Genomic DNA, 19,372 nt, shown 5'->3' with positions numbered 1-19,372 from the left:
AATCACCCCAAAATGGTCAGAAACACCCACAAAGTGATGCCGAAACGGGCAGAAACGCCCCCAAACCACCCCGAAATGGACAAAAATGCACGAAAATGACCCAAAACGGCCAGAAGTGGCCAAAAATGACCCCAAACCACCCCAACCCAGTCAGAAACGCCACAAAACCACCCAAACTGAGCGAACAACCCCAAAACCAGCCCAAAATGCCCAGAAAAGCCCCCAAATCACCAGAAAACCGGCAAGAAACGCTCCAAACCGTCAGAAATGACCCCAAAAAAGGACAGGAATGACCCAAAACTACACCAAAACGGCCAGAAATGACCCAAAACGGTCAGAAACGCATCAAAACGACCCTCAATGGAGAAGGTGGGCACTAGGACCCTGCAGCGCCCATGGTTCCTAATGCACCTCAATGGGAGGTGGGCACTAGGACCCTGCAGAGCCCATAGTAGTCAATGGAGAGGTGGGCGCTAGGACCCTGCAGCGCCCATGGCGCCTAATGCACCTCAATGGAGAGGGGGGCAATAGGACCCTGCAGCGCCCATTGCCGTCAATGGAGAGGTGGGCACTAGGACCCGGCAGCTACCGTGGTGCCCAATGCACCTCAGCGGAGAGGGTGGGCACTAGGACCCTGCAGCGCCCATTGCCGTCAATAGAGAGGTGGGCACTAGGACCCTGCAGCTACCATGGCTCCCAATGCACCTCAACGGAGAGGGTGGGCACTAGGACCCTGCAGCGCCCATGGCGCCTAATGCACCTCAACGGAGAGGTGGGCACTAGGACCCTGCAGCTACCGTGGCGCCCAATGCACTTCAATGGAGCGGGTGGGCGTTAGGATGCTGCAGCGCCCGAAGTCTATGGGGGGGACCCCAAAGTCAATGGGGGGGAGCCCAAAATCAATGGGGCCATAGGAAATGGATATGGGGCTATGGGGGTGGATATAGGGTTATAGGGGTGGATATGGGGCCATAGGGGGTGGATATGGGGCTATGGGGGGTGGATATGGGGCTATCGGGGGTGGATATGGGGCCATAGGGGGTGGATACGAGGCCACAGGGGATGGATATGGGGCTATGGGGAATGGGTATGGGGCTATGGGGGATGGATATGGGGCCACAGAGTGTGGATATGGGGTTATAGGGGATGGATATGGGGCCATAGGGGGTGGATATGGGGGTATAGGGGGTGGATATGGGGGTATAGGGGGTGGATATGGGGCCACAGGGGATGGATATGGGGCTATAGGGGTGGATATGGGGCCATAGAGGGTAGATATGGGGCCATAGAGGGTAGATATGGGGTTATAGGGGATGGATATGGGACCATAGGGGTGGATATGGGGTTATAGGGGGTGGATATGGGGCCATAGGGGGTGGATATGGGGCTATGGGGGGTGGATATGGGGCCATAGAGGGTAGATATGGGGCCATAGGGGGTGGATATGGGGCTATAGGGGTGGATATGGGGCTATGGGGGATGGATATGGGGCTATGGGGGGTGGATATGGGGCCATAGGGGGTGGATATGGGGCTATGGGGGGTGGATATGGGGCTATAGAGGGTGGATATGGGGATATCAGGGGTGGATATGGGGCTATGGGGGATGGATATGGGGCCACAGGGGATGGATATGGGGCTATCGGGGGTGGATATGGGGCCATAGAGGGTGGATATGGGGCTATGGGTGGTGGATATGGGGCCATAGGGGGTAGATATAGGGCCATAGGGGGTGGATATGGGGGTATAGGGGGTGGATATGAGTCTATGGGGGGTGGATATGGGGCTATAGGGGTGGATATGGGGCTATGGGGGTGCATATGGGGCTATAGGTGTGGCTATGGGGCCATAGGGGGTGGATATGGGGCTATGGGGGGCCCCCATACATCCCTATAGGATGGGGCTGGGGTTGGGGGGGGGTGAGGCCGGGTCCATGCAGGGGGCAGGGGAGGGGATGAATGGGCACGAGCTCACTGGGAGGCTCCTCCCCCTTAATGCAGTGAATGGATGAGGCCACGCCCCCATGGGGCAAAGGGGCGGGGCTACGGCGTGGCCACGCCCCCCCCCCCGAGAGGAGCCACCCCATTGGTGGGCAGAGGGTGGGGGTCTCGGCTAAGCCGCGCCCCTTCAGAGCGGGCAATGAATGGAGGGGAGGCGGGCCTCCAGGCCACGCCCCCCAGGCGCGCTGCCAGCCAATCAGCTGCGAGCGTTGGGGTGGCGGGGAGGGGTGGCAGCGCGGAGAAAGCCCTCCTATTGGCTGTTCAGCGCAGCCCCGCCGGCTCTGATTGGCTGCCGGCGCTGCCAGTCACGTCCCGAGCGATGCGGCCCTCCCATTGGTCAGAAGTGCTCTGAAATCCCGCCTTGATTGGCTGCGGCTGCTGTCCGTCGCTGCCGCGCTCCCATTGGCCGGAAGCGCCGCTCTAACCGCCTGTGATTGGCTGAGAGTGCGGTCAGCCCCCCCCCCCCCCCGCCAGGCCCCTCCTTATTGGCTGCAGGCTCCGCCCTGTCCCTCCCCTCTCCCTCCCCATTGGTCACCGCCCTTCTCCTTCCTTCCACTTCCCTCTTCCGGCCCCTCTGGCCCCGCCCTCCCCTTTCCCGTCCCCACCAATCAGGGCGCAGCTCGCGGCCGGCACCTTCGCTCTGATTGGCCCGGGGGGGCTGCGCGCGCATCGGGCGCGCGGGCGGGGTGGGAGTGGGGGGGGGCCGAGCCCCGGCGCTGGCGGCGGCCGCAAGCAGCGACCCCCGCCCCGCCCCCCCCCCGTCACCATGGAAACGGCGCCCCCCGCGCCTCCGCCCCGCCACAAGGTGGCGCCCGAGCGCCGAGCGCCGGCCAATGGGGAGGCTCCAGAGACCCCGTGGATCCCGGAACCGACCAATCAGGAGCGGGTGAGGTCAGCGGGGGTCCAGGCTGCGGCGACCGAGGGGGCAGCGGCGGCCAATGAGGAGCCAGGAGCGCAGAGGGGGGTAGCGGCGGCGGCCAATGAGGAGCCAGGAGAGCACAGAGGGGCAGCGGCCAATGAGGAGCCAGGAGAGCGCAGGGGGGCAGCGGCCAATGAGGAGCCAGGAGCGCAGAGGGGGGTAGCGGCGGCAACCAATGAGGAGCCAGGAGCACGCAGTGGGGCAGCGACAGCGCCCAATGAGGATCCAGTGGCGTCCAATGAGGTGTCAACAGCAGCCAATGAGGAGCCAAGAGGCTGCAGGAGGTCAATGGCGGCCATGGTAGGGTCAACTGTGGCAGCCAATGAGGAGCCAGCAAAAGGCAGGGGGTCAGGGGCAGCCAATGGAGGGTCAACTGTGACCAATGAGCAGGCAACAGCGGCCGTCTTGGATTCGATATCAGCCAATGAGGAGCCAGGAGGAGGCGATAGGAGGTCAAGGGTGGCCGTGATGGCGTCAACAGCAGCCAATGAGGAGTCAGCTGTGGCCAATGAGCAGCCAGGAGGAGGCCACAGGAGCGCAACGGCAGCCATCTTGGATTCAACACCAGCCAATGAGCAGCCAGCAGTGGCCACCTTGCCCTCCTCAGCAGCCAATGAGCAGCCAGGAGGCCACAAGAGCTCAATGGCGACCACCTTGACCTCGTCAGCAGCCAATGAGCATTCAACAGCAGCCATCTTGCCTTCAGCAGCAGCCAATGAACACTCAGTGGTGGCCATCTTGGCCTCAGCAGCAGCCAATGAGAAGTCAATGGCAGCCATCTTGGTTTCATCCTTGGCCAATGAACACTCAACGGCGGCCATCTTGGATTCACCATCGGCCAATAAGCACCCAGCAGGAGGCCATAGGAGCGCAACGGCGGCCATCTTGCCTTCACCTTCAGCCAGTGAGCAGTCAATGGCGGCCATCTTGCCTTCATCAGCAGCCAATGACCACTCAATGGCAGCCATCTTGGATCCACCATCAGCCAATGAACACCCAGGAGGAGGAGGCCACAGGAGCGCAACGGCGGCCATCTTGCCTTCACCTTCAGCCAATGACCCCCCAGCAGCGGCCATCTTGGATTCCCCACCACCCAATGACCCCCCAGCGGCGGCCATCTTGGATTCCCCACCACCCAATGACCCCCCGGCGGCGGCCATCTTGGATTCCTCACCACCCAATGACCCCCCGGCGGCGGCCATCTTGGATTCCCCACCACCCAATGACCCCCCGGCGGCGGCCATCTTGGATTCCCCACCACCCAATGACCCCCCAGCGGCGGCCATCTTGGATTCCCCACCACCCAATGACCCCCCGGCGGCGGCCATCTTGGATTCCCCACCACCCAATGACCCCCCGGCGGCGGCCATCTTGGATTCCTCACCACCCAATGAGCCGCCCCCGTCTCCCTCCTCATTGGCCGCCCTGGGGAGCTCCCTGGGCAGCCTTGGCCCCGCCCCCGACTCCGTCAGCCTCCAATGGGGGCCCTGGGGCTCCCTCGACGGCGACCGCAGCTCCTGGGGCTCCGACTCCGAGGTCGCCGGCGCCGCCCCCCCCCGCGCCGATCGCTTCGGCTTCCTGGGGGGGGCGCAGAGCAGCGGCACCGCGTGAGTGACCCAAAACCGCCCCTTTTCGACCCAAAATGGGCCCCCCCCATCCCCATTCATCCAGAGCAGCACCAATGCGGGAGTGACCCAAAACCCCCTCTTTTTAACCCAAAATGGGCCCCCCCCCATCCCCATTCATCCAGAACAGCACCAATGTGGGAGTGACCCAAAACCGCCCCTTTTCGACCCAAAATGGGCCCCCCCCATCCCCATTCATCCATTACAGCACCAATGCGGGAGTGAACCAAAACCCCCTCTTTTTAACCCCAAATGGGCCCGTTCCCATCCATAACAACGCCAATGCAGGAGTGACCCAAAACCGCCCCTTTTCGACCCAAAATGGGCCCCCCCCATCCCCATTCATCCAGAACAGCACCAATGTGGGAGTGACCCAAAACCACCTCTTTTTAACCCAAAATGGGCCCCCCCCATCCCCATTCATCCAGAGCAGCACCAATGTGGGAGTGACCCAAAACTGCCCTTTTTCAACCCAAAATGGGCCCCCCTCCCATCTATAACAGCACCAATGCGGGAGTGACCCAAAACCCCCTCTTTTTAACCCAAAACAGGGCCCCCCCATCCCCATCTATAACAGCCAATGGGGGCAGCGCACATTCGACACGCGCCCTTTCCTTATATGGGCATCCCTTTACCCAATGGGCACGCCCCTTTCCCCTTGGCCACGCCCCCTTATAGAGACACCCTGTCATCCAATGGTCACGCCCCCTTTGGCCCGTGGCCACGCCCCTTTCCTTATATGGCCATGCCCCATTCAGTGCCTCCACACCGCCCCCCCCCATGGCTCCTCCTCCACTTCTGATTGGGCAGCTCCCACTCTGGCTTGGCTCCACCCCCTTCCATTGCCCCATTGGCCACACCCCCTTTCCTTATAAGGACACACACACCCCCTCGACCACGCCCCCTCTCTATATATGGACACTACCTTCCCTGTTGGCCACGCCCCCTTTCCTTATATGGCCACCCCCATTGACCACGCCCCCTTTGCCCCCAATGGAACCACCTCCATCCCCTCCATGCTCCCCAATGGGCGCTTGGGACCCCTCTATGTGGTTATGGGTGCTATGGGGCCTATGGGGATATGGGGGCTATGGGGGGCTATGGGGTTATGGGCCTATGGGAGATATGGGGCTATGGGGCTATTGAGCTATGGGAGCTATGGGGCTATGGGGCAATGGGAGCTATGGGGGCTATGGGGCAATGGGGGCTATGGGGGGCTATGGGGTTATGGGGCTATGGGAGATATGGGGCTATGGGGCTATTGGGGCTATGGGGTTATGGGGCAATGGGAGCTATGGGGGCTATGGGGTTAAGGGGGCTATGGGTCCTATGGGGATATGGGGCCTATGGGGATATGGGGGGTTATGGGGGGCTATGGGGTTATGGGGCTATGGGAGATATGGGGTTATGGGGCAATGGGAGCTATGGGGGCTATGGGGTTATGGGGGCTATGGGGCTATAGGGCCTATGGGAGCTATGGGAGCTATGGGGGCTGTGGGGCCTATGGGGGCTATGGGGGCTATGGGGCAGGCCTCACCCCCTGCCCCACCTCTTGCCCCCCAGGGACCGCCCAGTGCCCCTGGATGTGGGGCGGCAGCGGGAGCTGAAGTGGTTGGAGATGCTCAAGCACTGGGACAAGTGGGTCCTGAAGCGCTACCAGAAGGTGGGGCCTGCCCCATAGAGGGCTCCTAAGGGGGGAGTCTGCCCCATAGAGGGCTCCTAAAGGGGGGTCCTGCCCCATAGAGGGTTCCTAAGGGGGGGGTCTGCCCCATAGAGGGCTCCTAAAGGGGGGGTTCTGCCCCATAGCATGTTAATGGGGCCCCGCTTCCCCACAACAGGTTAAGGGGGGGTTCTCCTGCCCCATAGCAGGTTAAGGGGGTCCCCTGCCCCATAGCAGGTTAAGGGGGGCTTCTCCTCCCCCATAGCAGGTTAAGGGGGTCCCCTGCCCCATAGCAGTTTAAGGGGTTCCCCGTGCCCCATAGCAGGTTAAGGGGGGGTTCTCCTGCCCCATAGCAGGTTAAGGGGGTCCCCCCCTGCCCCATAGCAGTTTAATGGGTTCCCCCTGCCTCATAGCAGGTTAAGGGAGTCCCCTGCCCCATAGCAGGTTAAGGGGCTCCCCATGCCCCAGAACAGGTTAATGGGTTCCCCGTGCCCCATAGCAGGTTAAGGGGGGGTTCTCCTGCCCCATAGCAGGTTAATGGGTTCCCCGTGCCCCATAGCAGGTTACGGGGGGGTTCTCCTGCCCCATAGCAGGTTAATGGGTTCCCCGTGCCCCATAGCAGGTTAAGGGGGGGTTCTCCTGCCCCATAGCAGGTTAATGGGTTCCCCGTGCCCCATAGCAGGTTACGGGGGGGTTCTCCTGCCCCATAGCAGGTTAATGGGTTCCCCGTGCCCCATAGCAGGTTAAGGGGGGGTTCTCCTGCCCCATAGCAGGTTAATGGGTTCCCCGTGCCCCATAGCAGGTTACGGGGGGGTTCTCCTGCCCCATAGCAGGTTAATGGGTTCCCCGTGCCCCATAGCAGGTTAAGGGGGGGTTCTCCTGCCCCATAGGAGGTTAATGGGTTCCCCGTGCCCCATAGCAGGTTACGGGGGGGTTCTCCTGCCCCATAGCAGGTTAATGGGTTCCCCGTGCCCCATAGCAGGTTAAGGGGGGGTTCTCCTGCCCCATAGCAGGTTAATGAGGCCCCACTGATCCGTGGGTCCCACTATGGGGCAGGTGAAGCTGCGCTGCCGCAAGGGCATCCCCTCCTCCCTGCGGGCCCGGGCCTGGCAGCTCCTCTCCGACAGCCAATCACAGCTCGAGCAGCACCCGGGGCTCTTCGAGGTACCAATGGGGATGGGCGGAGCCTGGGGGGGTGGGCGGGGCTTGGGGGTGAATCAGCCAATAGGAGCTGGGGCTGCAGTGGGGTATAGGGGTGGTGGGAGGGGCTTTGGCGTGGTGGGAGGGGCTTGGGGACAGTGGGCGGGGCTTGCTGTGAGTCAGCCAATAGGAGCTGGAACAGGTATGGGGGGGGTGGGCGGGGCTTAGGGCTGGAGGGCGGGGGGGGGGCCTGGTGGTGGCCATCAGCCAATAGGAGCTGGAGCTGCAGTAGGTACAGGCTGGTGGGAGGGGCTTAGGAGCTGTGGGTGGGGCTTGGGGCCAATGGGAGGGGACTGAAGCCAATGGGCGGGGCTTATGGCTGTGGGTGGGGCCTGCCGGTTCCTGACAGCCAATAGGAGCTGGAGTTGCAGGAGGTATAGGCTGGTGGGAGGGGCTTATAGGGGTGGGCGGGGCTTGGGGTCAATGGGAGGGGCTTACATGTGGGGGGCGGGGCCTGGTGGTGACTGTCAGCCAATAGGAGCTGGGGCAGCAGTAGATATGGGGGTAGTGGGCGTGGCTAAGAGGTGGTGGGAGGGGCTTGGGGCCAATGGGAGTGGCTTAGATGTGATGGGAGGGGCTTAGAGGAGTGGGCGGTGCTTGACAGTGGCCATCAGCCAATAGGGGCTGGAGCTGCAGTAGGTAAGGGGTGGTGGGAGGGGCTTGTAGCCAATGGGAGGGTCTTAGAGGTGGTGGGTGGGGCCTGGTGGTGGCCATCAGCCAATAGGAGCCGGAGCCTGGCTTAGGGCCAATGAGCGGGGCTTGGAGCCAATGGGTGGTGCTTAAGGCTAATGGGAGGGGCTTGTGGGTGCCTCAGCCAATGAGAGCGGGAGCTGCGGTAGGTTATAGGGTGGTGGGCGGGGCTTGGAGCCAATGGGCGGGGTTTAGAGGAGGTGGGATGGGCTTGGGGGGGGTGGGTCCTGGCAGTGACCGTCAGCCAATAGGAGCTGCAGCTACAGTAGGTATAGGGCTGGTGGGCGGGGCTGGGGGCCAATGGGAGGGGCTTGGGGCTGGTGGGCGGGGCCTGGTGGTGACTGTCAGCCAATAGGAGCTGGAGCGGCAGCCGGGGGACCCGCGCTGGTTGGACGCCATTGAGAAGGATCTGCACCGGCAATTCCCCTTCCATGAGATGTTCGCGGCCGCGGGGGGGCACGGGTAGGGCCCCCCAGCTGATCCCATTGGACACGGCCCCTCCGCCCCATTGATCCCATTGGGCACGGCCCCTCCGCCCCATTGATCCCATTGGACACGGCCCCTCCGCCCCATTGATCCCATTGGACACGGCCCCTCCGCCCCATTGATCCCATTGGGCACGGCCCCTCCGCCCCATTGATCCCATTGGACACGGCCCCTCCGCCCCATTGATCCATTGGACACGGCCCCTCCGCCCCATTGATCCCATTGGACACGGCCCCCCCAGCCCCATTAAGCCCATTGGATATGGCCCCCCTGCCCCATTGATCCTATTGGATATGGCCCCTCCGCCCCATTGGTCCCATTGGATACGACCTCTCTGTCCCACTGATCCCATTGGATACGGCCCCACACCCCTGCCCCATAGACCCAACAGCCTGCCCCACATCCTGCCCCACATCTAGCCCCACATCCAGCCCCACAGCCCGCCCCATTTCTCACCCAACATTCCCCCACACCCTGCCCCACATACAGCCCCAGACCCTGCCCACATCCAGCCCCACATCCCCCCCACATGCAGCCCCACATCCCCCCCACATCCAGCCCCACATCCCAATCCCCAGGCCCTGCTCAAGTCACTTCTGATTGGGCAGCTCCTGCTCTGGCTTGGCTCCACCCCCTCCTCCGCAAGCCCCGCCCCTTACCATAACCACGCCCCCTCTGCCCATTGGCCACACCCCCTTTGCCATAACCATTCCCCCATCGCTCTGACCACGCCCCCTTGCCTTGACCACGCCCCCCCCCCCCCTTTGCCGTGACCACTCCCCCTTTGCCCATTGGCCACTCCCCCTTTGCCACAACCATTCCCCATCTCTTCTGACCCCGCCCCCTCTGCGCTGACCCCGCCCCCTCCATGCTGACCCCGCCCCCTGGCCGTGGCCCCGCCCCCAGGCAGCAGGACCTCTACCGCATCCTCAAGGCCTACACCGTGCTCCGGCCCCACGAGGGCTACTGCCAGGCCCAGGCCCCCGTCGCCGCCGTCCTCCTCATGCACATGCCCGCCGAGGTGGGCAATGGGGGGCAATGGGGGGCAATGGGGGTAATGGGGGCAATGGGGGCAATGGGGGTAATGGGGCAATGGGGGTAATGGGGGCAATGGGGGGTAATGGGGCAATGGGGCAAGGGGGGCAATGGGGGCTATGGGGGGGAATGGGGGGCAATGGGGGGAATGGGGGCAATGGGAGGAATGGGGGTGATGGGGGCAATGGGGTAAGGGGGGCAATGGGGGCAGTGGGGGGAGTGGGGGGTAATGGGGGTGATGGGGGCAATGGGAGGAATGGGGGTGATGGGGGGCAATGGGGGCAAGGGGGCAATGGGGGGTAATGGGGGCGATGGGGATGATGGGGGCAATGGGGGTAATGGGGGTAATGGGGGCAAATGGGGCAAGGGGGGCAGTGGGGGGAATGGGGGCAATGGGGCAAGGGGGGCAGTGGGGGGAATGGGGGGTGATGGGGGCAAGGGAGGGAATGGGGGTGATGGGGGCAATGGGGCAAGGGGGGGAATGGGGGCAATGGGTGGCAATGGGGGGGAATGGAGTGATGAGGGAATGGGGGGAATGGGGCAATGGGGGGTGATGGAGGCAAGGGGGGGCAATGGGGCAATGGAGGGAATGGGGGTGATGGGGGCGAAAGGGCCAATGGGGCAATGGGGGTGATGGGGGCTATGGGGGTAATGGGGGAAGTGGGGGGTCAATGGGGGGAATGGGGGCAATGGTCGAATGGGGGGCAATGGGGGTAATGGGAGAATGGGGGCAATGGGGAGGAATGGGCGGCAATGGTGGGGAATGGGGGGCAATGTGGGCAATGGAGGGCAATGGGGAGTGGGGGGCAATGGGGGTGATGGGGCAATGGGGGCAATGGGCCATTGGAGGGCAATGGGGTGCAATGAGGGGCCGGTTATGGGGTGACCCCATCAATGACACCCCCCCATTTTAAACACACCCCCCCCCCCCCAGCAAGCATTCTGGTGCCTGGTGCAGATCTGTGACAAGTACCCTGCCCGGATACTACAGTGCCGGCCTGGTGAGCTGGGGCAATGGGGGCAATGGGGGTGATGGGGGTGGTGGGGCAATGGGGGTGATGGGGGTGGTGGGGCAATGGGGGTGATGGGGGGTTATTGGGGGAATGGGGGAATGGGGGGAATGGGGGTGCATGGGGCAAAGGGGTTGCTGGGGGTGATTGGGGTAATGGGGGAATGGGGGGTGATGGGGGCAATGGGGGGTGATGGGGGAATGGGGGCGATGGGTGGAATGGGGGCAATGGGGTGGTGGGGGGGAATGGGGGGAAATGGGGGGAATGGGAGTGATAGGGTAATGGGGGGTAGTGGGGGTAATGGGGTGATGGTGGCGATGGTGACCAATGGTGGTCAGTTGTAGTCAATGGTAGTCAGTGTAGGTCAATGGCAGTCAATGTAGGTCAATGGTGGCCAATGGGAGTCAATGGTGGCCAATGGGAGTCAATGGCGGTCAATGGGAGTCAACGGCGGTCAACGGGAGTCAATGGCGGCCAATGGTGGTCAATGGCGGTCAATGGTGGTCAATGGCAATCAGTGGTAGTCAAAGGCAGTCAATGGCAGTCGATGGCAGTCAATGACAGTCAATGGCAATCAATGGCAGCCAATGGTGGTCCATGACAGTCAATGGTAGTCAATGGCAATCAATGGTGGTGAATGGCAGTCGATGGTGGTCGATGGTGGTCGATGGTGGTCATTAGCAGTCAATGGCAGTCAGCAGTAATCAATGGCAGTCAATGGCAGTCAATGGTTTTCAGTGGCAGTCAGTGGTAGTCAATGATGGACAATGGTGGCCATTGGTAGCCAAGGGCAGTCAATGGGAGTCAATGGCAGTCAACGGTGGTCAATGGTAGTCAATGGCAGTCAAGGGTAGTCAATGGTGGACAATGGTGGCCAGTGGTGGCCAAGGGCAGTCAATGGGAGTCAATGGCAGTCAGTGGGAGTCAATGGCAGTCAATGGTGGTCAATGGCAGTCAACGGTGGTCAGTGGTATTCAATGGCAGTCAAGGGTAGTCAATGGTGGACAATGGTAGACAAAGGTGGCCAGTGGTGGCCAAGGGCAGTCAATGGCAGTCAATGGCAGTAAAGTGTAGTCATTGGCAGTCAAGGGTAGTCAATGGCAGTCAATGGTGGCCAGTGCTGGCCAGTGCTGGCCAAGGGCAGTCCATGGCAGTCAATGGTAGTCAATGGCGGTCAATGGCAGTCAATAGCAGTCAATGGTAGTCAAGGGTAGTCAATGGCAGTCAAAGGAAGTCAATGGCAGTCAATGGCAATGAATGGCAGTCAGTGGTAGTCAAGGGTAGCCAATGGCAGTGAATGGCAGTCGATGGTAGTCAAGGGTAGTCAATGATGGCCACTGGTAGCCAAGGGCAGTCAATGGTAGTCAATTGCAATCAATGGCAGTCAATGGCAGTCAAGGGTAGTCAATGGCAGTCAATAGCAGTGAATGGCAATCAATGGCAGTCAAGAGTAGTCAATGATGGCCACTGGTGGCCAAGGGCAGTCAATGGCAGTCAAGGGTAGTCAATAGTAGTCAATGGCAGTCAATGGGAGTCAATGGCAGTGAATGGCAGTCAAGGAAAGTCAAGGGTAGTCAATGGCAGTCAATGACAGTCAATGGGAGTCAAGTGTAGTCAAAGGAAGTCAATGACAGTCAATGGTAGTCAATGGCACTCAATGGTAGTCAATGGCAATCAATGGCAGTCAATGGCAGTCAATGGTAGTCAATGGCAATCAATGGCAGTCAATGGCAGTCAATGGCAGTCAAGTGTAGTCAAAGGAAGTCATGACAGTCAATGGTAGTCAATGGCACTCAATGGTAGTCAATGGCAATCAATGGCAGTCAATGGCAGTCAATGGTAGTCAATGGCAATCAGTGGCAATCAATGGCAGTCAATGGGAGTCAATGGCAGTCAAAGAAAGTCAATGGCAGTCAAGGGTAGTCAAAGGAAGTCAATGGCAGTCAATGGTAGTCAATGGTAGTCAATGGCGGTCAATGGCGGTCAATGGCAGTCAATGGCAGTCAATGGTAGGCAATGGTAGTCAATGGTAGTCAATGGCAGTCAATGGTAGTCAATGGCAGTCAATGCAGTCAATGGTAGTCAATGACAGTCAATGGTAGTCAATGGTAGTCAATGGTAGTCAATGGCAGTCAATGGTAGTCAATGGCAGTCAATGGTAGTCAATGCAGTCAATGGTAGGCAATGGTAGTCAATGGTAGTCAATGGCAATCAATGGCAGTCAAGTGTAGTCAATGGCAGTCAATGGCAGTCCATGGGTGGCTAATGGTGGCCAATGGTGGCCAATGGTGGCCAGCGGTGGCCAAGGGCAGCCAATGGCGGTGCCCCCGGCAGGAGGCGCTGCAGTTGGACGCGGAGGTGTTCGGCGCCCTCCTGCGCCGCGCTCTGCCGGGCGCTCACCGGCACCTGCGGCGCTTCCGCGTGGAGCCGGTGCTGTTCCTGCCGGAATGGTTCATGTGCGTCTTCGCCCGGAGCCTGCCCTGGGCCGCGGTGCTGCGCGTCTGGGACATGTTCTTCTGCGAGGGTAGGGCCCACGTCCACGTCCGCATACCGCATCCACATCCACATCCACATCCATATCCACATCCACATCCACATCCACATCCACATCCACATCCATATCCACATCCATATCCATAACCACATCCACATCATATCCGCATCCACATCCATAATCCACATCCATATCCATATCCACATCCACATCCGCATCCATATCCACATCCATATCCACATCCACATCCACATCCACATCCGCATCCATATCCACATCCACATCCACATCCATATCCGCATCCACATCCACATCCACATCCATATCCGCATCCACATCCACATCCATATCCACATCCACATCCACATCCATATTCACATCCACATCCACATCCGCATCCATATCCACATCCACATCCACATCCATATCCACATCCACATCCACATCCACATCCATATCCACATCCACATCCACATTCCACATCCGCATCCATATCCATATCCACATCCACATCCGCATCCACATCCGCATCCATATCCACATCCACATCCACATCCATATCCATATCCACATCCATATCCATATCCACATCCATATCCACATCCATATCCACATCCATATCCACATCCGCATCCACATCCATATCTACATCCATATCCACATCCACATCCACATCCATATCCACATCCACATCATATCCACATCCATATCCACATCCACATCCATATCCACATCCACATCCACATCCATATCCACATCCACATCCATATCCACATCCATATCCACATCCACATCCATATCCACATCCACATCCATATCCACATCCACATCCATATCTACATCCATATCCACATCCACATCCACATCCACATCCACATCCACATCCATATCCACATCCATATCCATATCCATATCCACATCCATATCTGCATCCATATCCACATCCACATCCACATCCATATCCACATCCACATCCACATCCATATCCATATCCATACCCACATCCACATCCATATCCACATCCATATCCACATCCACATCCATATCCACATCCATATCCACATCCACATCCATATCCACATCCACATCCATATCCACATCCACATCCATATCCATATCCACATCCATATCCACATCCATATCCACATCCACATCCATATCCACATCCATATCCATATCCACATCCACATCCATATCCATATCCACATCCATATCCACATCCATATCCACATCCATATCCACATCCATATCCATATCCACATCCATATCCACATCCACATCCACATCCACATCCATATCCACATCCGCATCCACATCCATATCCACATCCATATCCATATCCACATCCATATCCACATCCACATCCCACATCCGCATCCACATCCATATCCGCATCCATATCCGCATCCACATCCATATCCACATCCATATCTACATCCATATCCACATCCACATCCATATCCATATCCACATCCATATCCACATCCATACCCACATCCATATCCACATCCATATCCACATCCACATCCGCATCCACATCCACCTCCATAGCCGCGTGGCCCAGATCCCGGTGTCCCAGGTCCATGTGTCCTAGATCCAGATCCAGGTGTCCCATATCCATGTGTCCTAGATCCAGATCCAGGTGTCCTAGATCCATGGCCATATCCATATCCCAGATCCAGATCCATATCCCAGATCCATATCCATGTGTCCTAGATTCAGATCCATGTGTCCTAGTTCCATAGCCATGTCCCATATGTTGATGCCATCATCCCGTATCCACGTGTCCCATTTCCATATCCATGTCCCATATCCATGAGTCCCATATCCATACCCATGTCCCATATCCATGTGTCCCATTTCCATGTCCATGTCCCATATCCATGTCCCGTCTCCATGTGTCCCATATACATACCCATGTCCCATATCCGTGTCCCATATCCATGTGTCCCGTTTCCATCTCCATGTCCCATATCCATGTGTCCCATTTCCATCTCCATGTCCCATCTCCATCTCCATGTCCCATATCCATGTGTCCCATTTCCATGTCCCATCTCCATATCCATGTCCATATCCATGTGTCCCATTTCCATCTCCATGTCCTGTATCCATGTGTCCCGTTTCCATCTCCATGTCCATATCCATGTGTCCCGTTTCCATCTCCATGTCCATATCCATGTGTCCCATTTCCATCTCCATGCCCCATATCCATGTGTCCCGTTTCCATCTCCATGTCCCGTTTCCATCTCCATGTCCCATTTCCATCTCCATGTCCTGTATCCATGTGTCCCGTTTCCATCTCCATGTCCCGTTTCCATCTCCATGTCCCATTTCCATCTCCATGTCCCATATCCATGTGTCCCATATCCATGTCCATGTCCCATCTCCATGTCCGTGTCCCGTATCCGTGTCCGTGTCCCGTATCCGTGTCCATGTCCCGTATCCGTGTCCGTGTCCCGTATCCATGCCCTGTATCCCCGTATCCCAGGGGTGAAGGTCATGTTCCGGGTGGGCCTGGTGCTGCTGCGCCAGGCTCTGGGAAGCCCGGAGAAGCTCCGGAGCTGCCAAGGGATGTACGAGACCATGGAGAGGCTCCGGAGCGTTCCCCCCCCCGGGATGAGCGAGGATGCGCTCGTGAGCCAGGTACCGGAATGGGAATGGGATGGATGGGAGAGATGGGATATGGGATAGATGGGATATGGGATAGATGGGATATGGGATAGATGGGATAGATGGGATATGGGATAGATGGGATGGATGGGATGGATGGGATGGATGGGATAGATGGGATGGATGGGGTATATGGATAGATGGGATATATGGGATATGGGATAGATGGGATGGATGGGATAGATGGGATATGGGATAGATGGGATGGATGGGGTATATGGGATAGATGGGATAGATGGGATATGGATAGATGGGATGGATGGGATAGATGGGATATGGGATAGATGGGATGGATGGGGTATATGGGATAGATGGGATAGATGGGATATGGGATAGATGGGATATGGGATAGATGGGATGGATGGGGTATATGGGATAGATGGGATAGATGGGATATGGGATAGATGGGATATGGGATAGATGGGATAGATGGGGTATATGGGATAGATGGGATAGATGGGGTATATGGGATAGATGGGATAGATGGGATATGGGATAGATGGGATAGATGGGATATGGGGTATGGGGCATGGGATATGGGCATGGGGTATGGGATATATGGGATATATGGGATATGGGATATGGGGCATGGGATATGGGATATATGGGATATATTGGATATATGGGATATGGGATATATAGGATATGGGATATGGGGTATGGGATATGGGATATTTGGGATATATGGGATATGGGGTATGGGGCATGGGATATGGGATATATGGGATATGGGGCATGGGATATGGGATATATGGGATATATAGGACATGGGATAGATGGGATATGGGATATGGGGATGGGGTATGGAGAATGGGATATGGGGTATGGGGAATGGGATATGGGGCATGGGATATGGGATATATGGGATATATGGGATATGGGAGATATGGGATATGGAATGGGGTATGGGGTATGGGATATGGGGTATGGGGCATGGGATATGGGATGTATGGGATATATGGGATATATGGGATATGGGATATATGGGATATGGGGTATGGGATATATGGGATATATTGGATATATGGGGTATGTGATATATGGGGTATGGGATATGGGGAATGGGGTATGGGGAATGGGGAATGGGATATGGGGCATGGGGTATGGGATATATGGGATATATGGGATATATGGCATATGGTAATGGGTATGGGGTATGGGATATGGGATGTGCCATATGGGATATGGGAAAGGATATGGGATACAGGGTATGGGGTATGGGATATGGGATATGGGATATGGGGCATGGGATATGGGGTATGGATATACATGGATGTGGATGTGTGTGTACATGGATATGGATACGGATGCACATGGATACGGATGCACATGGATACGGATGCACATGTACATGTACATGGATGTGTGTGTACCTGGGTACGGATGCACATGGATACGGATGCACATGGATGTGTGTGTACATGGATACGGATGCACATGGATACGGATGCACATGGATGTGTGTGTACATGGATACGGATGCACATGGATACGGATGCACATGGATATGGATGCACATGGATATGGATGTACCTGGATACGGATGCACATGGATACGGATGCACATGGATATGGATGCACGTGGATACGGATGTACCTGGATGTGGATGTGTGTGTACATGGATACGGATGTACCTGGATACGGATGCACATGGATACGGATGCACATGTACATGTACATGGATGTGTGTGTACCTGGATACGGATGCACGTGGATACGGATGCACATGGATACGGATGCACATGGATACGGATGCACATGGATGCAGATGCACATGGATGTGGATGCACATGGATGCGGATGTACCTGGATGTGGATGTGTGTGTACATGCATACGGATGCACATGCACATGTACCTGGATGTGGATGTGTGTGTACATGGATACGGATGCACATGGATACGGATGCACATGGATATGGATGTACCTGGATGTGGATGTGTGTGTACGGATGCGGATGTACCTGGATTGTGGATGTGGATGCACATGGATACGGATGCACATGTACATGTACATGGATGTGTGTGTACCTGGATACGGATGCACATGGATACGGATGCACATGGATACGGATGCACATGCACATGTACATGGATGTGGATGTGTGTGTACATGGATACGGATGCACATGTACAGTACATGGATGTGTGTGTACCTGGATACGGATGCACGTGGATACGGATGCACATGGATACGGATGCACATGGATACGGATGCACATGTACATGTACATGGATGTGTGTGTACCTGGATGTGGATGTGTGTGTACCTGGGTACGGATGCACATGGATACGGATGCACATGGATACGGATGCACATGGATATGGATGCGGATGTACCTGGATGTGGATGTGTGTGTACCTGGATACGGATGCACATGTACATGTACATGTACATGGATGTGTGTGTACATGCATACGGATGTACCTGGATACGGATGCACATGGATACGGATGCACATGGGTACGGATGCACATGCACATGTACATGTACATGGATGTGTGTGTACCTGGGTACGGATGCACATGGATATGGATGCACGTGGATGTGGATGCACATGGATACGGATGCACATGGATGTGGATGCACATGGATACAGATGCACGTGGATGTGGATGTGTGTGTACATGGATACGGATGCACATGGATACGGATGCACATGGAATACGGATGCACATGGATACGGATGCACATGGATGTGGATGCACATGGATACGGATGCACATGGATACGGATGCACATGGATACGGATGCACATGGGTACGGATGCACGTGGATGTGGATGCACATGGATACGGATGCACATGGATGCGGATGCACATGGATGTGGATGCACATGGATACGGATGCACATGGATGTGGATGCACATGGATACGGATGCACATGGATACGGATGCACATGGATGTGGATGCACATGGGTACGGATGCACATGGATACGGATGCACATGGATGTGGATGCACATGGATACGGATGCACATGGATATGGATGCACATGGATGCGGATGCACGTGGATGTGGATGCACATGTCCATGTACCTGGATGTGTGCGCGTGGCTGCGGGCCCAGGTCCGTCCCTTCCCCCTCCCCCCGCAGGTTTCGTCCCTCCCGGTCTCGGCCGCGCTCCTGGACCGCGTGGGCGGGGGCCAGCTCCGGATCTGGCGGGAAACGCGGGGGGAGCTGGCGCGGGAAGCCCCGCCCCGGCTGCACGGGGCTCGGCCAATCCGGATGCAGCGGCTGCGGGGGGCGGAGCCCGCGGGGGCGGGGCCTGCGCGAGGGGAGGGGGCGGGGCCGCCGCGGGGAGGGGGCGGGGCCTCGGCGGCCGCGGGGCGGGGCCTGCTGGGGAGGGCCCGGCTGTGGGGGAAGGGGAAAGGGGGGAGGGGGGAAGAGGAGCGGGGACCGATGAGCCGGGATTGGGGAAGGGGGGGGGGAGTGAGGGACAGTGATTGATCGGGATCGATCGGGATCGATTGATTGGGATCGATCGGGATCGATTGGATCGATTGGTTGGGATCGATTGGGATCGATTGGTTGGGATGGATTGGGATGGATTGGGATTGATTGGGATCGATTGGTTGGGATA

General features: G+C 57.6%; 1 protein-coding gene across 1 annotated transcript; it reads left to right on the top strand.

Moving 5' to 3' along the window:
- Window positions 1–2,679: 2,679 nt before the first annotated feature.
- On the top strand, window positions 2,680–19,145 carry LOC136006464 (TBC1 domain family member 10B-like; the record flags this gene model as incomplete). Its single annotated transcript, XM_065664494.1, is given in 10 exon segments — window positions 2,680–4,525; window positions 6,107–6,206; window positions 7,260–7,367; window positions 8,449–8,555; window positions 9,486–9,600; window positions 10,549–10,587; window positions 10,589–10,615; window positions 12,959–13,148; window positions 15,607–15,761; window positions 18,886–19,145. Coding segments are annotated over 10 exon segments (2,861 nt in total), but the record flags the coding sequence as incomplete, so codon positions are not given.
- Window positions 19,146–19,372: the final 227 nt, after the last annotated feature.

The sequence above is a fragment of the Lathamus discolor genome, unplaced genomic scaffold, assembly GCF_037157495.1.
Source record: "Lathamus discolor isolate bLatDis1 unplaced genomic scaffold, bLatDis1.hap1 Scaffold_220, whole genome shotgun sequence".
NCBI lineage: Eukaryota > Metazoa > Chordata > Aves > Psittaciformes > Psittacidae > Lathamus > Lathamus discolor.
This window is presented reverse-complemented; position numbering and strand designations above follow the sequence as displayed.